This window comes from Salmo trutta, chromosome 6 (genome assembly GCF_901001165.1).
Source record: "Salmo trutta chromosome 6, fSalTru1.1, whole genome shotgun sequence".
Classification (NCBI taxonomy): Eukaryota; Metazoa; Chordata; class Actinopteri; order Salmoniformes; family Salmonidae; genus Salmo; species Salmo trutta.
In genome coordinates, this window is record NC_042962.1 from 17,601,829 (window position 1) to 17,627,292 (window position 25,464).

At 42.2% G+C, this 25,464-nt stretch overlaps 1 protein-coding gene across 1 annotated transcript in view; it reads right to left on the bottom strand.

Annotated features, from left to right (window-relative positions):
• Positions 1–9,534: 9,534 nt before the first annotated feature.
• LOC115195559 (activin receptor type-2B) overlaps positions 9,535–25,464 on the bottom strand; it is a 60,607-nt gene continuing 44,677 nt past the window's right edge. Inside the window, exons 2-11 of the mRNA XM_029755534.1 lie at positions 23,178–23,385; positions 20,832–20,938; positions 19,523–19,671; positions 18,678–18,824; positions 18,447–18,590; positions 17,742–17,890; positions 16,295–16,409; positions 15,896–16,034; positions 15,567–15,697; positions 9,535–11,522 (exon numbers count right to left, since the gene is read on the bottom strand). Of these exons, the coding sequence (XP_029611394.1) occupies positions 11,328–11,522; positions 15,567–15,697; positions 15,896–16,034; positions 16,295–16,409; positions 17,742–17,890; positions 18,447–18,590; positions 18,678–18,824; positions 19,523–19,671; positions 20,832–20,938; positions 23,178–23,385 (1,484 nt within the window). The 3' untranslated portion in view covers positions 9,535–11,327. The remainder of the gene's footprint in view (positions 11,523–15,566; positions 15,698–15,895; positions 16,035–16,294; positions 16,410–17,741; positions 17,891–18,446; positions 18,591–18,677; positions 18,825–19,522; positions 19,672–20,831; positions 20,939–23,177; positions 23,386–25,464) is intronic.

Genomic DNA, 25,464 nt, shown 5'->3' on the forward strand with positions numbered 1-25,464 from the left:
CGAAATTTCGAAAATGTTCAAAATAAAAGTCTCCTACGTTCATGATATGTGAGAAATACTAGTCTAAACATGAACAATGATCCATATTTGTTTATATTTAAGTGACATTTGCACTTTTATTTGGGTCAAATAAATGCCACAATGAAATACACTGTATATGCAATACAGTATATATTGGCTTATTATATTATTATGATGTTATTATATTGGCTTACATATTGGCTTAGAAAACTACTCCAGGTGCTGAAGTAAAAGTGGGGTTGAGGTTACTCACTAGAGACTGTAGAATCTATATACGTGATTTAATGGGGGACTGAGGTCTTTGTGCCCAGCAACACTTTCTACTCCACCCACTCCATTCGTCCCAAGGTAGTCTCGTCTTGCCATACTTCCCAAATCACGTCGTTATCAAATCTCCCTTGGAAGTCTAGAGAACGTTCTATAGCAAAAACGGTTTGAATGGTCCGCTGGCTCCCAGCCGCAAGATTTTGATTGGGTGTTACGTTTCAAGAACCCGCCCGTGGAAGGGGGTGCTGTATATCATGTGAGTTACTATTCTGTCCATGTAGTTGTTGTCATGTTCGCGGGTTTCCTGTTAAATGGGCTACTTTGAAAACGATGTCGCGTGTGAATGTTTTTTTGTCGCAGTTGTTTTTTTTTTTGCCTATTTCTAAGTTACACCGCAGCCCCAATAGAATTTATCTTAAACATATATATATATTTCACTGTGACCTGCTGCTGACTGCCAGGCTGTTGCTGAGTGAGTGTTGAGAGAGGTAGAGCTATTGGCGGAGTCACGTGAGCGAGAGTGGAGAGCAGCACGCGCGCACGTTCTAAACGCTCTGGTGACAAACACACCTTTTCTCCCCCCATTTCAGTTAGTCCACATGGCTGCGCTTTGCTACCACCAAAAATATTGTGAAGGTTGAACATTATTTTGTTTTTGTAAGGACACAAAAAACAGGCAGTGGGAGAATCGATTTTTTTAAAGTAAAAAAAACGATGTATCATTAGCTAGCTGGCTACAGTAGGCCACGTTGTTTGAGCTGGTAGCTAAACAGTGTGTAAAATTTGCTAAGTGAATTAAGTGTCATCAGCTAGCTAACTTCTTATTGGCTAGCTATCTTGATGTAATCATTGTAAATTAAAATACAGACTCCAAATGCATTTGTAGATAACAGCCATGGGATAGGGTGAAATTGCAGCTCCAGCTGTCAGTTAAGGGAGTGTACAGTAGAGTACTGGATAGGGTGAGGTAATTACGTTGGAGGACATTATGACAATATTCTCCAGTTCCAGTCTATGTAAAGTCTATGTCCTCAGATATGTAAAGCTTTGAAAGCCTGATTGCAATGAAGAGAGAGGTGTAGACCTACCTATAGGTGTAGACCTACCTATGTTAGCAAATATTGTATACATAAATATTTAAACATCCCACAAAATGTATAAATATATTGCAATTGGAGCAGGCCGACCCTGCTGGAGGTCTGCTGGGTATGCAGGGTTTTATTTCAGGCCAGCAATAATACACCTGATAATCAATTGATAATCAAGCGGGCTATTGCTAGGCTGGAATATAAATCTGCTAACCCAGTAGATCAGGAATCAGGTTAGCCATGGATTTTTTTTTGTTCACCTTAAATTATGCTTTAGTAATAATAGCCTACTTGTTACTACTCAAGTACCTATTATTGTTTAGACTAAGATGTCTAATCTTTACATATGATCTTATTTGTACATGTTGAAGTCATGAGAAGAATCATGAAGTGTTGATTCTTTGAAGATTCTTTGAAGATCTCCAATCTGTTTTATTTGATTGTCACTCTATCTCAGTATATCCGTTATGTGAATACATTTTTCAGCTTTTCACATGGCATGCGTCGCCAATGCAGCCATAAACCTAGATAGAGTATGTTGGCATTACTGACCTTATGGACATCTGAAGCAGAGAGTAGCGAACCTCACACATTGTTTACATGTTGAGCTATATGCTCAATTTAAAATGATACCAGTAGACAATGAATATGAGGCAAACCATATACCAGATTTGGCCTTTTAAGTGCTGACATATACAATTGTTTAGTGCAAATCCATCCCTTGTAATGTAGGTACAGTAGGAAAATAAAGAGATGACAATTAAGCTACATGAGATGGGCATTACAGGTAACATTTTATTTCATTCATTTTAGCAATGGTGCTAGGAACATGATTGCAGATGTTTTTTTCAGGGGGTAGATCAGCTTTAATATTGCAGATAAATTGTGGCTTCCATCAATGTAATTGTCTGCATAATTTCCAATCCACCATATATGATTGCAGTTGTTCCCATAGATGGACAGTACATGGTTGATCTATGTATCACTGACCCTGGATACGCTAGCAACGGCTAACCTTTTAGGTCAATAATATGCAACAATTTTTTTTTAATGTTGTTCGCTTTATAATCGTGAGAGAAATTGAACTAGCTAGTAGCTAGCTAGTTATACCCTAGGTAGTTTACAAGTTAGCTGACTTCTCAAAATGAACGTCATTGTAGCTAGCTACTTCTTGTCCCTCATATGAACCTTTACAGCCAAATATCAATTCAGAAATGTCCAAATAAAAAATGTTGATATGGCCAGCATTGTTGACCATTTCTCCCCTCTTGTTGCAGCTTTAGCTCATCTCGAAATAAGAGTAATGCTTTGAAAACCAGCGTGCTGCAAATGTTGTAAAATGTTCTGTCACCAGTGCTTGTTTTGTTGAAATTCTTTGTCCTAACTCCTTTGGAGCTGAGGTCTATACGCCCAGCAACACTTTCTACTCCACCCACTCCATTGGTCCCAATGCAATACACTATAGGCCTATAAATTACATGTTAGTTTATATATAGAACAAACACACAACATGTAACAATTTCAAAGATTTTACTGAGTTACAGTTTATATAAGGAAATCAGTCAATTGAAATAAATTCATTAGGCCCTAATCTATGGATTTCACATGACTGGGCAGGGGTGCAGCCCTAGGTGGGCATAGGCCCATCCACTTGGCATCCAGGCCCACCCAATCAGAATGAGTTTTTCCCTACAAAAGGCCTTTATTAGACAGAAATACCCCCCCAGACGATCCCGCAGGTGAAGAAGCCGGATGTGGAGGTCCTGAGCTGGCGTGGTTCCACGCGGTCTGCAGTTGTCCGGTTGGACGCACTGCCAAATTCTCTAAAACGACGTTGGAGGCGGCTTATGATAGATAAATGAACATTACATTTTCCGGCAACAGCTTGTGGACATTCCTGCAGTCAGCATGCCAATTGTAGCCTCCCTCAAAACTTGAGACATCTGTGGCATTGTTTTGTGTGACAAAACCACACATTTTAAAGTGGCCTTTCATTGTCCCCAGCACAAGGTACACCTGTGTAATGATGTTGTTTAATCAGCTTCTTGATATGCCACACTGGTCAGGTGGATGGATTATTTTGGCAAAGGAAAAATGCTCACTAACAGGGATGTAAACAAATCTGTGCACCACATTTCAGAGAAATAAGCTTTGTGTGTGTATGGAAGATCTTGGGGATTTTTTATTTCAGCTCATGAAACATGGGACCAACACTTTACATGTTCCATTTATATTTTTGTTCAGTGTAGAAATAAAACTATTCTAGGTGCTGAAAAGTGGGGTTGGGATTACTCAATAGGGTCTGTAGAATCTATACATGGTGTTATTTCATGGGATACTGAGTAGTAGAAAGTGTTGCTGGGTATTAAGACCAGAGTCCCCCATATTATAACACCATATATAGATTCTACAGGTCGTACTCCCAACCACATTTTTACCTGCACAGATTATCATTTGTATATATATATATATATATATATATATATATATAAAGCCAATACGAAATATATATGCCTACAGTGTATTTGTCTGGCAGACACCAGCTCTCAAAGTATTCATAGCTCACTGTAGTCAAGTGGGTTGCACGTCAGCCAAACTAACTTTGTATTGCATTGGGACCAATAGAATGGGTGGAGTAGGTGTTGCTGGAGCTAGACCAGAGTCCCCCAGTGAAATAACGCCATACAGTACATAGCTTAAAGACCCTACTGAGTATTCCCAACTCCACTTTTACATCAGCACGTAGAGAAATTATTCTATAAGCCAATATGAAATTTATAGTAGAAAAATCTGCAGGGTATTTAGACCACAATCTCCCAAGAAATAACATATAATTCTAGTGCTAGATCAGTAGGGTCTGTAGAATATTATGTTCTTTACATTCATTTAACCATTTCTCAATGTATAATATTATATTTTATAAAGTAGTAATCTGTTTAGTTTAGATTTTTCACAATGTAGTTATAATTTGGGGTAGTGCATAATATTAAAATGTTACAAAGCTGCAAAATATATTTAGTATCTAACACTTTTGAAGGCAAAATAGGAAAACCGGAAGTCTTAATGTTGCTAGCATGACGCTAATCAAGTTGCCGGTTGGTTTCGTTTTCCAATGAGCTTTCTTTGAAACTATTGAACTTGAAACACGTGTGGTCAACAACAACAACAAAGCAAGCTTGGTGACGGAAGCACTAGAAATAAACATTGCCCTCTGGTGGCAGGGGTATAAACAGAGAGGCAGCAAAGGAATTTACTGGTCTTGGATTTCTGGATAAAAGTTTATTGAATTTCTATCAACACGTTTTGCATTTCATTGAAACTACAATCAAGCACTAAAGAATGCCCTTTTCATTACCGATCAATAGATTTAGCCTATCACATAACCAAACCACAGGGTGTTTGTATGGAGAGTAAAAATAAAAAAGGACATCCTTAATTGATTTGCAAAAATTATGTATAGATTTTCAGTGTATCATGACACAATAACATGTTATATTTATGTGGTAGCAACTGAGCCTGGGGACAAGGTTAGCACAAAGCACTTGAATAGGCTACACTACCTCAAGCAAGAACAAATTGAGAATAATCAAAGGAATCACTAAATTGCTGCTGCGCTTTAATATAAGTTCCTTTAGGACATTCCATAAAAGAGCCTTGGAGAGTTCACATATTTCATTTGCATATATGCTAGAATGTGCAGTAATCTTGTGTAAGTATCAATAGTTGAGGCATTTAGCCCACCCCTGCATGGTAGTTCACTGCAGGTAGAGCATTTTAGAATTCCAGAGAATACACTGTCAGCTCCCTTCAAGGCCACTGTAGCTACACAGAACACACACACACAACATTATCACAAAACTTGTGATTGATAGAATTTCTCTTTCTATTATGGTGTGATTAACATCCTAGCACATTAGAAAACGTAAACATAATTCTGATGAACGGTCATTCTAAATGGACAACACATACACAATAAAGTAGGAACATGCTGCAATCAAATGCTTTAACAGTATTTTATTGTTTACTTTCATATACAAAAAGATACAATTGAAATAATCCATTCTAGTATTTTTTCTCTAACAGTCAGGGTGTAGTTGTTTCACACTGGGCAAATACTACATTCATACTGGTTTATTCTGGCACCAAGTGCAGAGTAGAAACAGCCACACCCCAACAACTAGGCAAATCTACTTGGATAATGAGTTCTAAAAATACCACAGTAAAAAGGAACAATGATCCACTGCAAATTAAAGAACTATGTTACACTGATCGTTCAAAAAGTCCTTATGTCATTACGGCAATACAATGGATGTTGGATTTTTCCAGGGCATTTCATATACATAAAACTTTTAAACATATTCTTCAATCCAAAAGAGGGGTTACAGCAACAATCTCAACTCTCCGTATACATTTTATCTTATACAGATTTATTTGAGTATATTTGTTAAAATCAGTAGTACAAGCCATCTCTGTTCTACAATTTAGCTACAATAGTGAAACATAACCTACAACATTTACATTTCACGTATTCTGGTATAGAAACATCACTTTTAAATAAGACCCCTTGACAAAACAAGAAACCCCCCTTGACCCGTTTGCCGAATCCTGCACCCTTGTTTTGGTGGGTCTTGGAAGAAAGACATTGTGAATCAGTCCTTTGCAGTGGAATAGTTTTTCGGATTTGTTTGAACACTTCCATGTGCAAAGAGCCACTGATGAGCTCTTATGAGGGAAAAAAAACAACAACAAAAAACATTCCACATTGACATTGTTTACCAACAGCAAATTCCACCTGGTTTTAAAGGAGCGATAGAAACTGGCACTGTATGGAAGTGGCTTTTTAAAGCATTGAGTAGCAAGCTCTACTAACCCAGAGGCTACAAAGATATTGGACGTTCTTAGCGTTTAGTCATTGGCATTTAGAATCAATAGTTCTCCCCTGCTGGGGAAGGTCTTAATACTTAAGGAGGGTAAGTCGATTGCCCGGGCTCACAGCTCGCTGCTGCTGTTTGACACAAGACCTGAACACTGATCTCTTGGAAAACGAGGTTATGTTCACATGGCCTGAGTGACTGTCCGTGCACAGTAAATAAGTAACGTAATAACACTAAAAGATGCTCATAGAGAGTTGGGTAAAGTAAAATGAAGTAGACGTCTAAGAGGGATTGATGACAAATCTAAGGGTACAATGGTAATTAGTGTTGTTAGGGCTTTTTTTGTGAGCTAGACAGGACTATAATGACATCTCAGCCAATTTAATAGTTTTTTTTTCTTCAGTTCTGTCAGATGACAGAGTGAGCTGTCAAACCAGTGTACACTAACAATTTCAGTTGGGAAAGTAGCAGAGGAAGCACTTGAACATGGTTTTCCATACAATACAATTTCTTTGCTGTTGAAAACTAGAGGCGAGAAGCTCGGAAAGGAAGAGGGTTTTCACATTGTCAAGGGGTGGATCATACATGTTACACCAGTACAAACGAGGTTTCCTGTTGGTATGACGAAAGTGTACATCATTTTTCTGTAGTATCGACGACTATCCAGCTAGCAACACTGTTTCACGTGAGGTCTGAGGTAATTGGTTCCTGAACAACCTGGATCTAAGACTGCATCCAGAATTACAGCTGGTCACTTTAAGATTTTTATATTAGATTATATATATATATAGCATTTTTTGTCAGGTACTAATAACAAATAAACAAAGAGGGGCGCCGCAGCAGTGGCTTCAGCAACGACGATGAGGAAAATAAAAGGCACAACATCAGAACACCTCAGGATTTTAGTCCAAAGCTCCAGCAATAGCACTGATATTACATGCTGTTTGTATTCCAAGACTTCAGCTTTGTCATCATGAACCCAAAATGTGAGTATTGGTAATAATAGATCACTGATTTTAACATATGTCCAATGCACTAAAGCTAAAATATTCATTTGGAAAGATGTGTTAAGTCCAGCTCACATCCCTCTGCTCTCAGATAAAAGACTAAACTAGAGTGACGGTAGAATCATTAAAATGGCACCAGAGTAAAAACCCAGACAATGATGAAAGACCAGAGTAATACTTGCCTTTCCCATTGTGGCTAAAACTTTAAAACCACCGATTGGTATTGCATAATTCATCATAACAGTGACCCCCCCCCCAAAAATTGAAAGAATTAAACCTTTAAGACCGCACGGCATATGTAATGCTGAGAGTGCAACGGGCCACTATTAGGAAAGAAACTTCAGAGCTTTCAATTTGGAAGTCTAACAACTCACTTTGTAGACCTTACTTCCTGCACTGACACTCCCTCCCCATCAAATGAATCCACTTAACTCTGGAAAAGGTGGCAAAAATGTCAAAGCAAGGAAATAACGTCAGATTATTTTGTCTAGCGTCTCAAATCAAAGTATCATAGGACAGAAAGATTTTGTCTACACATTACAACTCTCTCAAATATAGAAAAAAGAAAGACTTTGGTTCCCCTTCTTTCAGACTTAGGTGCAAGGAATTTGGCTACATGTTTTTCATGGTCAAAGGTCGATAACGGAAGGTAAACCTATCATAACTCAACAAGCATTATGACCATGACTTGGGATCAGCAAACCCACCAACCTTCCTCTTGACAACAAAGCGCATCTTGAACAAGATGTTTTGGTTGGTCGCTAGCTCAAGGGCTATTGCAGTACCTATGAGGTTATTCTGTCATACCAGAAACATTATGTAGGACTATTGCTGTAGATATTGCTTGCTACATTTATATCCAAACTTGCAATTTCTTGATCCCATTACATTTATAGCAGAAATACTGTAAACCATATTGTGTTACAATAAGCTTCCTGAAAAGATAGACATCAAACACTAACCTGATCATTTGACACAAACATAACCCTGATTTGCTAACAGGGCATTGAAATCAAAGCAAGAATACCTCCATCCTGGTTAATGATAAAATGGTGGGGAGTCAATCCAGAGAAACTAAAGTGCTAAACAAGCGTGTGCTACCTTGGCAGAATGAGAAATTATTTTCTTGCCCTCTTGGCAAATATTACAGAGAAAGTGGGGCTCCTTGAAATGTAGCCTCTTTACAGACCTAAATACATGTTAAAGTTTCCTAAGCCCAAAAGCCCAAATAAAGCTAGCTGTGCTTTTCCTACTCAAAGCAGCTGGATCGCAGCGATCTGCAGGCCCACATCAATCACTGGGGTTCATGATGACAAGAGATTGAAGTCATGAGTGTCTCAATGCTCTCACTTCTCCATGGGTATCCCTAAAACACCCTGAAAGACGGCGCACATGGTTCCACTTACACACATGTGGAACGCTGCTAAACGATGTAGAACCTTAAAAGAACGTATGACACCGTGAATAATAACTTAAAGCTCTCGTCTGTAGGATGTAGTGTTTTTAAGGTGCTGAAGCCACCGCCACGGTGTCTCTTGTCAGTCAATGTGTGAGGAAAGAAGATGAAGGGATGAGAATCCAGGGACACTACTACCCCCCCCCCCCCTTGAAGGCGCTATCAAATCAATCATCAATTGAGAACAATTTCATAAAAATATGACTATGCTTTAAAAAGTTAGAACGCTATAAATCGAGAGAGAAACTAATTTGGAGATGCGTTGCTTTGTATAAGGAAATTCAATGGTATCTCTTAGTTCTCAATTAGTCTTTTCTGTATAAATGCTTTCTTTTTTATAGAGGAATGGGATAAGTCATTAAAATACATTTTAAAAGCAATGACAAACCCAAGGTATATCATGGGCTATGCAAAAATATTACAGGTGAGACACGGTGGTGGTGGGTGGATATTCATTTTTTGGGAAGAAAACCAAATACAAGGTTCAATGTCCCTTTAGGTAACGGAGAGGAAAAAACTAGTTGGGGGGGGGGGGGGGGGGGGAGCCAGCACAAATCATGAATAATGCCTAGGTGCCATATATTGGTAGAATTCTACAACTGTATACAGCTATTTACACTATTTTCTTTCATTTATACAACATGTTGCAGTAGCACTATTTTTCCAAAACTCCCTAATCATAAAAGCCAAAAAAACTCACATTAAAATATACTTAATACAAGTCAACACAACTAACAAAATATATAACAGAACTCATACACGTAGAAAAATCTGAGGTATTTCTGGTTTGAGGTGGTCTGTGGTTCATTAATGTTTTTTTGTTTTTTTGCGTTTCGTTTTATGTTTTATCTCTACTAGATTTTATTGTTCACCTCGGAAGCCTTGTACGTTGGTAGACATGACTTTTGCTGTTTTATGCATGTTTCCTTTACTACTGAGAGTTGCACGTGTAATGCACAGAAAAAAAGGAACACAGAAATATATTCATCTTTGAGTTGAAACAGCAGCATTGTGGACATTCACTGTTACATTATGGCATACGGAAATGTGGTTTCTTGCGTGCCACTTAAGACAAAAAAAGTTCCATGTTCGTTTTCAGTTTCTTTTTTTCCTTCTAATGAACGAGAACGTGTAACTAATCGTAACGAAGTTAAGTTTAAACCGCTTGTTACGCTCGGTGCCCTGTCGAAAACGGTTCTACGATGCAGGACCTACCCGGTCCAAACTAAGTTTGGTCCCTGTGCGAAAGAGGTAAATAACAAAGGGACCAGGCAGTGATGATTCAACTGTATTCCCTCCCGCTCAACACTAGTGAAGGATATAGGCTTTTACTGAGGCCTAGAATGGGCCTCTGTGGAGAAGAGTCTAGGTCCTTAGCTCCCAATGTCCAATATACTGACTGAAATAAAGGAGAAGAAAAAAACGGAACAAAAATACATTTAACTTATCTTCAGATGTTTACGGCTGAAACTTTTTTCATGGTCTTAATCTCCATCCCTCTCCGCTACACACACACACACACTCAGTCAGTCACACTCACTGCACAAGTAGTCACACGCAAACACACACACACCCAAAATGCATACATATCTTCACCAGGGTCTTGCACCGATTGTGTTTTTTGTAGTTGTTTGAGCACGTTCCGTGTTTAGACTCCATTTTGATCTCAGATAAAAAGGCTCTGAACCAAGTCAGAAAAGCCCCTCCCACTAAAGTTTGCCCCCTCCAACCACTCAAGGGCGGCGGTTGTGGCTCTCGCCCTACTTTACGGGACGCGTTGCGATATCACCTCAAATCAACATCTCCTGCCCCTTGAGACTGGTTACCTGAGAAGTACTTCCATACCAAACGCACTATCCAGATGATGTGATGTCCAATCTCTGAATGTAAGCCATTTCCTTTTGAACTTTTCAACATGCACTCATAAGAATGCTGTAGCCAACCCCATCCATAGTCACCAGTCTGAACACAGAAAAAAACCTAAATGAGTTCAGTTGTTCTCCACTTTTCCCTGTGTTCTAGAGACACCCGTTAGTTCCGAAGGTTTGTATGGGACACGCTGTCGGAAAGGAACCGTTTTCGGAAAACTAAAATCCCTTGAGGAAGGTTAGTTGTGTGTAACAGTCTCAATGTTCCTACAAGGTTTTTGCAGCATTGTTGTATTTTCCAACGTGGTAGATGGTTGCTTGGTTGGTGGGTGAGTTGGTTGGTTCTGTCACAGGCAATCCTGTCCAGAAGACAGAAAAAGAGGAATAAAGTAAACCCAAAGAAACTACTGAGAGCTGAAAACATCTGAGGTACCTGCACCTTGTCAGCATTCATAAGTCGGCACCTGAATGCGCTTTTGAGATGTCCATTTCGCTTTTTTTTGTCCTTTATTGATAAAAAAAAACAACAGTATAGAAGTGTGCTGGTAATAGTGATCCGATCGGAAATAAAATAAAAATAATAATAATAATTAATAGAAAAAAAAATGTCAGGATAAAATAGCAGCTGCATTCATGTTTTTTTTCTGAGATCCGCTGAGGCTTAAGAAGAAGAAGACGAGGGTGGTTGTTTTGTATGCTTGCTTGTCGCTCTGCGTTGGGAGGGTTGGTGGTGGTCGGGTTGAGACTCAGATACTGGACTCTTTGGGTGGCAAGTCCACGTTGGTGACAGAGGTCACCATGGAGACCAGGCAGTCCGAGGTAGGGGGGCTGGTCAGCCGGCGGATCTGCGAGATGCGCTCCTCCACGCAGCCAGCAGAGAGGCGCGCCTCCGCGTCATGGTCCCAGCACTCCTCTATCGTCTCACACATCGACTCCAGGCCCTGGGAGACACATCAGTTAGGACAGGAGCTCAGCACTTAGCAAAACCAATCTGCTTATTTAGTGTTATTTAAGTGTTTATTACATGTATAAACATCTTATTCAGTGTTTGTTAGATGTATTAAATGTGTATTAACGGGGGGGGGGGGGGGGGGGGGGGGGGGGGGCGCGTAGTTATGTCGTTGAACTGAGCGGACATGTTTTTAGTGCTTTCCTGCCAATTTCGGCTAAACTTCTTTTAATCTCTTATTTTAACTCCTCGTAACAAGCAGCAATTTTCTTGGACAATGTCAGGCGTATCTACATCCATTATGAATCGACTTAAACATAGTCCTCCTAAAACAAGAAGAATATATCGCATAGACTACGTGGTCCAGGTTAGACCAGTTAGCCCTGCTAATTCAGCCAGCTCTACTAACCCAGTTAGCCCTGCAAGCTCCTCACACCACGAGTCCGACAACCAACGATGTAGACGACCTAAACCAGAACCAAGGGGTTTTGGAAGCAATCTCTGCCATGAGGTCAGACTTTCATCAAACTTGAAGGTGTCCTAACAGGGATTAGCGAGGTTAAACGTGACCATCAAGACTACTTCACGCGCTTGGACGAATCAGAGGAATGCATTAGCATGGTGGAAGTTACTGTCGTCCCTTTCAAAACAATGACCGTAAAGTTGTATAAACAGGTGGCGGACCTTACTTCAAAACTAAGCTCGCTCGAGAACCACCACAGGAGGTCTAATTTGAGACTGGTTAATCTACCCAAAAAAGTGGAAAAATGTGACGTAGTTGCAAGAGAGAGAGATGTCTTACCGAGGCATTGGGGCCAGACAACTTTACGGACCCCCTGCGCATTGAAAGAGCCCATTGCTTCCGGCTCCTACAGGCCCGAGAAACCACCCCTCTCATAGTCCTTATCATGAAGTTTCTCAACTTTCAAGACAAACTCCAAGTGATGCAGAAAGCCAGGGCTATGTATGGGCAAGGTGATGTACGGGGACCAAGAGATCATGTTCTTCCCTGACCTATCCGCGGACTTGCACCAAAAAAGAAAAGGCAAACGTGAAAGTTAGACCAATTTCTCTTCTGAACTCCGACTCAAAAATGATTTCTAAAGCTTTAGCCAGGAGATTGGATAGAGTGCTCCCATATAATACAAAAAGACCAAAATGGCTTTGTGAAAAACCATCAAGGTTTTCACAATGTGAGGAGAGTACTAAACATAGTGCAGTCCCCTGATACTGCCATACCTTGATGCAGAGAAGGCATTCGATAGAGTTGAGTGGTCTTATTTATTTGAAGTGCCTAAGAGACTTGGGTTTGGGAACTACTTCTGTAAATGGATTAAGATATGATATACAGACCCCACTGCAGAAGTTGACACTAACAACTTGATCTCACAACCTTAAGTTTTTTCAGGGCACGAGACAAGGATGTCCAGCCAGTCCATGATTATTTCCTTTAGCTTTGAACCCTTTGCCATTGCAGTAAGGTCCTACTCGTCAATTAGTGGAATTATAAAATCGGATTTTGAACATCGAGTGGCCATGTAGGCCGATAATACCCTCTTATTCCTAACAGATCTAAAGAATTCTCTTCCCTCTTGTAATGGAAATTATATGATTAAAGGTTTGACTAAATTCTTTCACTCAGAAACCATATAACCTGTTCAAATGTATTCAAAATTATAAGGCTATAATAAATGGGTTAAAAACTATATTCCAATACTGTGTGTGAGTAAGACACTGTTACTATTTCAAAATGAACAGGGCAGAGTTGATAAGACGACCTTGTGAGAGGAACAGGAAAATGGGCCTCCCTAAGTTAGGGAGGGGAATAACTGCACGAAAACGGCTAGGCTGGCAAAAGATAGAGACAGGTGGTCTGGGTACTGTGGAAAAATACAGCCGCCTAAAGCAGGGTGGAGTTCTCTACTGATGTAAGTTCATTTGTATGACGAAATGTGTAGTATAAAAGGCTGTGTGCATTGTATGGATTTTAGAGCTCTCGTAAATAAACATTCTGACCAATTGTAGGCTGGCTCTCCGTCTGCTTCATTCAACCAGAATCTTACACCCTCTGGGGGGGCAGACTGAGTAGTTTAATTGAAGTTCGGTTTAAGAACATTGATAACTTAATTCCCGTAACACCTCTCCAATTTAATTTCTAACTTTGGGCAGTTTTCTGGGTTGAAAGTTAATAAAACCAAATCTTCTATCCTTTTCCTCAACAAGCAAGAGAGACTACATCCAGTTGTACAGCATCCTTTGGTGAATGCAGAACAAGGTTTCACGTATCTTGGTATTAAAATCACACCAGAAATAAGCTCCTTGAGTTCAACAAATGATGAACCCATGGTAACAAGTGCAACAGAACCCATCAACAGATGGACATCATTGCCTAGATCTATTATTGGTAGAATAAATATTATTAAGATGAATATCCTGCCCAAATGTTTTATCTATTTCAATCAATTCTTCTGGCTCCACCACCTTTTTTTTCTCTCCCAAAGTTCAGAAAGATACTTCCAAATTGTATCTGGAGCAACAGAAAACCAAGGCTTAGACTTTCTCTCCTTTATTTGACCTATGACAGAGGGGGGTTGCAACTTCCAAACCTACAGTGGTATTACTGGGCTACACAACTTAGGGCTGCAATGTATACTGCAATATACTTACCCTGGCTGCAGACTGAAATGCTGTCCATAAAAGGCTTAAACTTTGGATGGATATTTGTACTCTGCTCTCTTTAAGAAGCTAACGAAGAATACTACTTATCCCTTTTTAACAAACACCCTAACTATATGGCACGAAGTACAGAAATATCTGGGCGAATCCCCTGTATTATCCAGTTTTACAACAATTTGGTGCAATGACAATTTCACACCTTAAAGAATGGGCAAGAAAATATATTGTTAAAGTAATGAATTTATACAATGAAAAAGGGCTCATGTTGTTTGAAGAACTAAAGGTAAGATTTAACTTAACACAAAAGCATTTGTTCAAATACTGACATTGAGAAGCTTTATTTTTTCCAATCTGCCCTTCAACCTCCTTTGACCACTTTAGAAACGCTCTCTGTTAATATGTGTTATGGGAGAGGTCAGATGACATCATTATATGGGAAAATGGTAGCTACTCACAAAGACAACTCTGATAGTAAGAGACTTCAGTGGATACAAGATTTGCAGGAAGATATTTCAGCAGAGGACTAGGGTATGATATGCTCTAGAGCTCAGATACAGACAAACACCTGCCTGAGATTGTTGCAATACAATTGGATAATGAGAACATATATCACACCCATGTTAAACTCCACAAAATTGGCCCTAATATCCCAGACCTGTGTGTTAAATGTAACACACATTTAGGCACCTTGTATCATTGCCTGTGGGAATGTGCTGAGATACAAATCTTTGAGCTCAGTACTGCAATATATCTCTGAGATTACTTCTACCCCAATACCACTAATCCCTAAACTTTGCATCCTAAATCTTTACAGAGGGAATATCTCTTTACATAGGAGAAGGAAATGGTTGACCTCTGTCTATTACAAGCTAGATGTTCAATTTCTCTCCACTATGTCAGTTCCCCATTACTTGGTCATTGGTTAAAATAATTAACGTCAAGCCTAGTTCTTGAAAAATGTACTTATATAGTAAAAAAGAAGGCACCAGAGTTTTTGCAAACCAGTGATATTGTAGAAGCATTGGAATTATAAATCTGTATATTCTTTATTTTTTAGGTGAATATTGGCTATAGTCTAAGCGTATTCTGCATTATCTGCGACTACATATTATACTTATGCATTTTTATTTTTGGAAATGTGAGGACTTATATTTTTAAAATTTGTCTGAATGTTTGGTGGTTATGTTTTTGTCTCTTTGGGTTGGGGGGGGGGTGTATGTGTGAAAAAAAGCAACATTTTACGCACTCAAGTCATGCCTGGGTGACATATTGTGGGAAATGTGAATCAAACTGTACTGCTTTAAGTACTGTACATCCCAGCATTGACTCTCTGCGTTGGAGACAGAGCTGGGATACTCACAGCGTGTTTGAGCCAGCAGTCCTTGAAGACCGGTCTCATCTTTTTGTGGACCACCACCTCCTGTAAGTCCTCCAGGGACGGGTGCTGGCCGATCTCCTCCTCAAACGGCAGCATGTACTCATCCACTGGGCCTGACCAATCAACACAACAGCAACGTGTCTTAGCACAGAACGCCTTATAGGCTATGCTACATCGTTACCCATAAGCTATGCGTTCTCATTTGTCTATTACACAGCATTAAAAGGTCTCATCCTGATTCCAATGTGGTATGGTTGCTGATAAATCGCAGAGTAGGATCCTGTGTGTGTGTTTGCGTGTATATGACTCACCGTCGGCCGCCTTGCAGCGCGACACCAGCTCCCACAGCACCAGGCCCATGGCGTACATATCTATCCTGAGAAAGGCGTCCCGCTGGAAGTTGATGGCACCTTCCAGGACCTCCGGCGCCATATAGCGCCTGGTACCCACCTGGACGACAGAGATAGACGGACAAGACACTGTCAGACAAGGTCCACTACACACACAAAGAAACAAACAAGTGGACATACAAACACACTTCCTTGTCGTGTGAGTATGTGGAGCTAACTTTAAAACAGTGTCTCCATGATGTTCCTTGTTCATAGTTAGTATGACACATTTTCACGGCTTAAATGGCTCCCTAATTCCTGTACACTAGTCAAAAGCAGCTAACCCTTGGGACGCAACCAGACTGATGGTAGCCCACTCACCTGGCCGTGAGTGTCCCCTGGGGGCTTGCCCGGCTCGAACCGCACCGCCAGCCCAAAGTCCCCGATGATGGCCGTCAGGTCGGTCCGCAGCATCACGTTCTTACTCTTGAAGTCCCTGGAGGGGAGAAGGAAGAGAGGACGGGGGTTCATCGACAGTTTTCTTTTTTAGCCAATCAATTAACACGGTGATTGGCCTGAGAGTTTCCCCCCTGACTTGGGATCAGTTTGCCCTTTGTCAAGCCTGAACTTATCCTGAACTACACACAAATAAAGCCCACCGAGAACGGTCCCGTCTAGATTTATGGCTCGGTTTGATTATAACTGAATTGAAGTGTATTCCCAATGGAATAAACTGGAAACAATTTTGATGTCCTGCAGAAAAATAAAATTGCAGTCCAGAGATTTGAGTGCAATAATAACAACAGACTCCCTCAGGGTTAGATGCCTCCAGATTGCAGAATGAAGACACAGGGGATAGCAGACAGAACAAAGATTCAGCATAAACATCAATACGCTATAGGATTAACCTCAACTTTACTTAGCCAGATAGGTCATTGAGAAAACAAAAATCTGCTTGAACCAGGCCAAGTCTAATGTTTCTCTCCCTCTTTTACACACACAGATTTTTGAGTTCGGTTTCGTTTTGATTCTTTAAAAAATAAATCAAGTTTTCGATTTCGGTTTCAATTATTTGTTTAACATGAAATGCACAATGCATTATGTGGGTTGAATGCTGTAACAACGCAGAATAAAACAATTAATGAAAGTCCCATGATGGTAGTGACTGCTCATTACTGCTCATCCCTTATTAACCATCATTTATTCACATTACTTGAATAAAATATTTCAGTTGTGCATATTACATTTGTTTTACTTGACTATTTCATTCCAAGTCATCTCATCTCTATAGAGCTGCTGTCTATGCTGCCTGACAAAATACCCATTTTGTAGTTCTTCAACGTAATTAAGGCATACTTTTTTTTATGACAGCGGAACACCAACTATCAATCACCTGGATCATGTATTTTCAGATAGAGATGCCTCGCGAAGCAACAGCTGCTCTCTATATCACCTCATAATCTCGCATTCTTCACTCTTCAGCAGCAGTCGTAAAAGAAACAGACCGGACAAGTATATGCGCAATGGATTATGGTCATTGTAGTTAATTACCACATTTATGCGCTACACTATGTAGAATATCGGCCTGTTGGAAACTACAACTCCCTTCTACATCGCACAGTTCAGGCTGGATCTAATTTATCTCTAGAGAAATTGCAATGTCTGCATTGAGCTCACAGAAAAGTAGCAAAATAAATCAAATTCAAATAATTGAACCGACATCTCTCAATTAGTTGTTAATTACATTTTTATTTATTTTTTTAATCTACATTTCTGTTAATCGCTCAGCTCTAAACACACACCTAAGTGCTGAACTCGTGTGCCTTACCTGTGAGCAATGGCCGGTTTGGGTCCCTCTCCTTTGTAGCGAGGCACGTCTTCGTGCAGGTAGGCCAGCCCGCAGGCCATGGTCTCAGCGATGTGACACAGCTCAGTCCAGCTGATTGCATTCCCTTTCAGATAGTCCGTCAGGGAGCCCTGGAGCATAGACAGAGAGAGACACACACGCCGCACGCATACACAGAACAAGAGAAAAAGAGTGAAAAAGAAGTGGCGCTGTTAACAACTAGCTACAGTAAGACATCCCTAGAGCACACTAAATAGCTTGTCAATGATTGAACTGGGAAAAATAAAAGTGTACCAAACTGCAGAGACAGGGTTGACATCATTCATATTGTTTATTGTCCGATACATGCCAGCCAACCCACTGTGGTCAGTCAAATTGGGTGTTATTAAATTGTAGGAAACAACTTTCACGCTACTGAAAATTAAACAGCAAGGAAAATTAAAAGGCAATAGCTCTCAGAGCAACAAAACGCAGCTTCCTCAGTGCCAATAAATAAATAGTGGATCTCTGTAGCAAGCCTGATACGAAAGCCTAGAGAACATTGCTAAAGCTCAGTGGCGGGACCTTGTGAAGGCTAACTGATATAAACTAATGTCCCAGACTTACAGCTGGTTTTATACTTCCTCCCCCAAACCTAACCTCCCCACACCTTAACACCTCTTCCTCCACCCCAGTCTCGCTCCTCACCCTCTCGTGGAACTCAGAGATGAGCCACAGCTCCATCTCCAGGTTGGTCCCGCGCTTCTCGGCGGCGATGTAGCGCAGCAGGTTCTCGTGCTTCATCCCCGGTGTTAGGAACACATCCCGCTCGTTCGTCCACGACTGTTTATCCTGTGGGATGACACACAAACAAAGAGGTGTTGTTACACCAAGGCTTCAGAGGACACAGACAGTTGAATCAACTTTTCAGCAACTTACCTGAATGGGGAAGACCTTGACAGCCACGTATTCGTTCATCATCTGGGCCTTCCACACACAGCCGAAGCGCCCCCTGGCCTTAATCTCCAGCAACTGCAGGGGTTTGAGACCCACCAGGGGGGAGGGAGGGAGAACTAGGCCGGGATCCTGGTAGATCAAGAGGTCAGTACAGGTAAACACTGGGTCATTATACTCAACAAGGTTATGAGGATTGATTGCCACTCACAAAATACTTACAATTTATATAATAACTGGAGCTTTTATATCAATGTAAATTATGAATTCTAATACTCCGTTTCAAAACAGTTGAAGAAAAACAGATAAGCCTTTATGCACAATGGCTTGTGTAAAGTAGATGTACAGATACTGACAACTGACAGTAGTAAACTAACAATGGTCCTATAGGTAGGACCTATATCACACCAGTGGCACCCGACTACCTCTAGATGGAGCTAGTTGTTAACAGAGGTCCTGTGTGGCCTACTTGGCAGCTTAGGGGCTACTAACAAGATGGCCTCCGAAAAACAAGGAATGAAAACGGCAAGAGCGAGAGAATACAGGAGTGAGAAACCACAAACTGGAAAGAGGTAGCACCACAGAAGATAAGTAAACAGCTCTACAGACAAAGAGATTCAACAATACCGACAGACAGGACAACCACAATAACTTTACTTTGATTTTAATCCTCAATTATTTGTTTTGTGTGTGTATTGTTCCACTCAGCTGAGGGAAGTCTACATGCACTTTAAACATGTCAAATAAATTCAGTCATTCAAAGATGAAAACAGAAGAGTGATGGGAAGCAAAAGTGAAAGATGCGTAGCTAGGGAGGGGAATTGGCCGACCTCATTGATGTCCACATGGCCATAGGGCGGCTTGCGGTGGCGGTACATCCAGAAGGCCAGCAGCAGGGCCATGGAGAGCATGGTGATGGGCAGCAGTGAGTAGACCAGCACATTGAGTAGTGTGGGCATGGGGGGAGGCGACTTGATCACTGGCGGTAGAGAGAGGGACAGAACACAGTGTTACTCAGCGGCCATCGAGGGGCAGGGGGGGGGGGCGAGAAAAAGAGAGAGAGAGAAAAGATGGAGGGAGGGGTGAGAGAAAATGAAAAGAGAATAGGTAAAGAGAGAGGGAGGAAGAAGGGCAGAGAAGAGAACGGGAAAAGGGGGGGAAACAAGGAGGGAGTAGTGGAAAGGAGGGAAGGATAGGGAGAGAGGTAGATTGAGGGAGGGTAGAAAGAGGAGAGGGGAAGCTGGCAGAGATATAGGAATAGTTAGGCACACACTATAGTTTTTTCCACCCTTCTAAGCCAAGCTTTGGCTTTAACACACACAAATAAGTTTGCTGCCTGTCTGGATGTCTGTGTGCTCAAGAAAATCTGGAGAGGAAAGGGAGCTGTAAAATATAAAAGAGGTGCTATTCTCCTGGGCAGAATTGCCCCTAACTTTTGGAGCTTCAGTCTGCAAACATGTAGTGTAATTCAATACTCGTGTGGCCTCTTGCACATTTCTGTCCATCGTGTTTAAGATCGTACAATACCCCACTGTGAGGACCTTTTGGGGAACAAAGTCAATACTTAACCCTGGGTGAGGCCCGCGGAGCTTCCAACTTGGTTTAAAGCACGGATGTGAAATATAATATCAACTTACTGGGTTTCACATCACACCAGGCAGGGTTAGAATACCAAGTTAACATACCAAGACATCACAGCAAAGCAGGTGATATTGGCTCGGGAAACAAGTGGCGCGAACAGTGATTGGGAAAATCAAATATTCCAAAATGACGACAAGCTAATTGAGATATGGGTCAATATAACGTCTACATTCGACTAGCCCTTGACATCTGACCCCAGACAGAGGAGCATGGGAGTGATCAGGGGTGCATTCCAGAAACACAAATTATACTCAGGTCTGCAAAAGACGATCAGATCTTAACAATGCCTTGAGGTGTTTTAACGTCTCAGGAACCCAATCATATGGATCTTATGATCTGCACAGGCCGGAGCAGAATTTGTGTAGAACATTGCAATCGAGGTGTAGCCTAACCATAGAAATGTAATTAGTAGCACAGACTTTTCCTTTCGTGCTCTGTGACGGCGGCCCCATCTACTTTCTATGGGTGTAAAACAAAGAGGTCGAGTCCTACACTCACTTGGTCCGTTGACATCAGGCAGGTGAGTGAACCTCTCGTTGCAGAAGTTCCCCTCGCAGCAACAGAAGAACACCTGAGGATTCTCCTCTGTCGCCACACACTCTTGCCTGAGAGAAAGAACGGGAGATAACATTTAAGTGACCGTCAAAGGGGAAATGTTTTGGTCTAGGGTGGCAAAGGGAGCGCCTCCGCTTTCTATTGACTTCAGTAGTTCAGAGGGAATGTGGTTATACCCTATGACGGGTCGTGTTCAGAATGCCATGAAAAGCAGTGAAACAGGAAGGTTATACCTGAAACTGTCCAATAAGAAACTGTTCTTAGATTTTCCGTTACCAGATGTTTTAAAAAGTGTTGCTACAGTGTGCCCTACTGAACATGACCCCGGAGACAGAACTAGAGCCAATATGACCTGCTCAGACACCTAACTAACCCTTAGCTAACCATCCCCCTCCGTTCCCTTCCCTCGCCATGCAACACTATTGGCCTTGGTCTCTGATGCGGGGCCCACAGCGAAACGACTTATTGACCTCTGTGGAGGACAGGACTGGAAGGAGGGAGAGGACTGGCGGTGTCGCCATGATTCTGCTGGCGCCAGGCACATCGGCAGCGTCGGGCCATGTCAGCAATGTGGCGGCCTGGCGGGTCATTGGGCAGTGTCCTCTCTCCTCAGAGAGCCAGAGCCAATGGCGAGGCCAGCCAGTCGCCCCTGACAACACTGAAAGGAGGCCGGGATTAAGGGCTGCTTAGCCTTGTGAGTCTCCTCAAGCTCTCCCGATATGAACTCAAACAAGAAACATGCTTGTGATCATGATGCGAATTTTAAGATTGACATTTGAAGACCTCATTGTATGTCTAGAGAAGCGGGATCACACTGAGATAACTGTGGCCTCCAGGATAAACTTAAATGCTTTACTATTTCAATGCATTTATATCAATGCATTCGAGGAACCTGGATCTTTGATCCCGCAAGGTATTATGTACACAATTAATTCAGAGCAGGTCGGACCACCTCACTGGTGTCGGCAAAGTAACATCCCTTTACATAAGTCTAATCTACAACAGTCGTGAGCGTTTAAAAAAAATCTTTCAGACTTAAGCCGTCACTCAACACACTTCAGTGTTTGGTATTTCAAACATGCACCGGAGACTCTACTCGTCTGCTATTTTAAGAAGTGGTGACCTCTAGTTTTAAGCAACCTCGGATTGCTGCCGTTGCGTTTCAAGATCAGTCATTGTTACTGGCCCACTTCCACATGAGGGATCGGGGAATCGTTTCATAGATAGCGTCCCACTATAATAAAGGCTAACACAGCTTTAGAACTGAGCTTTTAGAAAACGTCTGGTTAAATACCTCAAAACAAAAAGCCCTTAATGCATTGGTACCTTTGCTGTTCTCATTCAACACTACAAAACGTTTTTCAGCTATTATACAAATATCCTGCAGAAACATTTTAGAGTTGATCATTCAAACCGTGTACACATCCACACAACATTTGTCTCGCGCCGTAAACAATGCAGTGGATTGGTCCTAGTCAAAGCTTAGGGCACTTTGCTCCTCTCTAATGTGTATCTGGGGAGAAGTGACTGTATTCAAGCTTCTTATCCGGATCCATTTATTCAATGATTTCTCTTGGTCTCGGGAGCAGGGCCGGAAATAGATTGCAAAGGCAGAAGGCAAGTGGTAGAAAAATCTAAACGCACCACTCCGCCTGACTTCCCCCGAGACGTTATCGAGCACCTACGGGACCCGCCAGGCGCGGGATAATTGAATATTCCAGTTTGACGGAGAGACATTTAATATAGAGTCCAATAAATCTTCCGATAAATGAAATGAAAACAAAAAATGACGGTAATGCGAGCAAACGTAAGAGACAACCTTGTGTGAGTTTGCACACACACGCCAGCTGTGAAGTCAATGCAGTAATGTGTGAGTGACAAATCCAACTGTGTGTTAATGTTTTATATATGGTGATATCTGATGGTTAGATTAACAGTCATTATCATACTCTAACATTTGTTGAGCCTTTGATCACACTGGGAAAATGAAAACATTTGATACCAACCATAGAGGGGGACACAGATTCTACCTCAGCTCCACACCAGGGCCTGTTTTGATTAAGCGTCTCAGAGTAGGACTGCTGATATAGGATCAGTTGCCGCCTTTAGAACTTAATGAATACTGTTATATGGGCAGGGGAGACCTGATGCTAGATCAGCACTCCCATCCCGAGAAACTCTTTGTGAATACAAGGACCCTAATATTTTAGCCGGAGGAAGGCAGAGTTTATCGAATGTACAATACAGATGTATTAAATAGTTGACAGACACAACGGTAGGAGATTCTACCTGTCATAGCAGTTGAAGTCATCCAGCCAGCAGCCCTTCTTCACCAGCTCTATGGTACCCGAGTTGTTTCGCCATGAGGCGTAGCAGTGCGACCGCTTGTCCTTCTCACCCTCGCAGCGCTCTACCCCGCTCTGGTTGGTCTTCTCGATCTCATAGTTGATGTTATAGAACAAGCACTCCTGTGTGTCCACCTCTCCATGGCTTGGTCCTGTCACAGAGACAGAAAGACGAGGTGCGTTAGTTTGGTCAAGTATCATAGTGGCACTGTTAGCCCAGGTTAAACGCACCCCGTAACTGGAGGGTTAAACGCACCCCGTAACTGGAGGGTTAAACGCACCCCGTAACGGGAGGGTTAAACGCACCCCGTAACTGGAGGGTTAAACGCACCCCGTAACTGGAGGGTTAAACGCACCCCGTAACGGGAGGGTTAAACGCACCCCGTAACGGGAGGGTTAAACGCACCCCGTAACGGGAGGGTTAAACGCACCCCGTAACTGGAGGGTTAAACGCACCCCGTAACTGGAGGGTTAAACGCACCCCGTAACTGGAGGGTTAAACGCACCCCGTAACGGGACGGTTAAACGCACCCCGTAACGGGACGGTTAAACGCACCCCGTAACGGGACGGTTAAACGCACCCCGTAACGGACGGTTAAACGCACCCCGTAACTGGAGGGTTAAACGCACCCCGTAACTGGAGGGTTAAACGCACCCCGTAACTGACGGTTAAACGCACCCCGTAACTGACGGTTAAACGCACCCCGTAACTGGACGGTTAAACGCACCCCGTAACTGGACGGTTAAACGCACCCCGTAACTGGACGGTTAAACGCACCCCGTAACGGGACGGTTAAACGCACCCCGTAACTGGAGGGTTAAACGCACCCCGTAACTGGAGGGTTAAACGCACCCCGTAACTGGAGGGTTAAACGCACCCCGTAACTGACGGTTAAACGCACCCCGTAACTGACGGTTAAACGCACCCCGTAACTGACGGTTAAACGCACCCCGTAACTGACGGTTAAACGCACCCCGTAACTGGAGGGTTAAACGCACCCCGTAACTGGAGGGTTAAACGCACCCCGTAACTGGAGGGTTAAACGCACCCCGTAACTGGAGGGTTAAACTCACCCCGTAACTGGAGGGTTAAACTCACCCCGTAACTGGAGGGTTAAACGCACCCCGTAACTGGAGGGTTAAACGCACCCCGTAACTGGACGGTTAAACGCACCCCGTAACTGGACGGTTAAACGCACCCTATAACGGGGTAGGCCACTAGATTCAGCTGCGGGCTTATTTTTGTCGGAGAGGATGGTCGGGGGGGGAGACAAACATATATTGACAACTAAACCCAAAAAGAGAATTTTAAAATAATAATTTCATATTTTGATTACATTGATACACAACTCACTTTTGGCTGAATTCCTGGTTATTTTAGTCCTTTTTTATATCAAAACAAATTGCTGTGTTTGGTACAACCTTCTCCGAAGTTCCACATCTAGACATAAACACTCAAAAAGATGCTCTCCCTTTAAATACAACCAAATATGCAAGTCAGGATTCAGATATAATACAAAGATCAGGACCGATCAAAAATCACAGATGACCTGTAAAACCACTCGACCACTGTGTGTCAATGGGTTTGTTGTTAAAGAAAAGTTTGCTACTGAAGCACTCCAACCGAGGCAGGGGCTTCTCCCGTCTCACATAGTGTGGTACAGTAGCAGTGATTTCTGTGGCGGTGGTGGGCGTGTTTGATGAAGACATGGCTCCCGGCACGGCGCCGCCACCACCCTGCGGTGCACAGAAACTTGTCTCAATTTCCTCTTTTGTCAAAACAGCACTCGAGACGTTACTCACGCCTTATTTTGATAACGGGGCAGAGGGTTGACATTTTCTGATCATGAAAGCGGAGTACGTGCCGAAAGAGGTAACGAGAGAAGTAGAGTAGTTTAGGGGAGAGAGGGAAAGAGAGAGCGTACACAGTAGGCTGCAACAGACTGAAGGCAAGTGCAGCGTTTGCCAGCACACAAAGCAGCATCAACGCACCTCAGAGGGAGGGTTATCATCATCATCATATAAAGCCACGGCTGTGATCATCAAAGAGCATGGCCGGGGGAAGTGAAGGGACAGACCTTTGACCTCTGATACTTTCTGGGTAGCAGAGAATGAGGTCTTTCAGATAACCTCGTCGGTACAGAAACACAGAGCTGCATTTTTCTTTGACAAGGAAACACCAGGAGAAAAGGGTCCAGAATCAGGGGATATCTTTACATTACGTTTTTGAT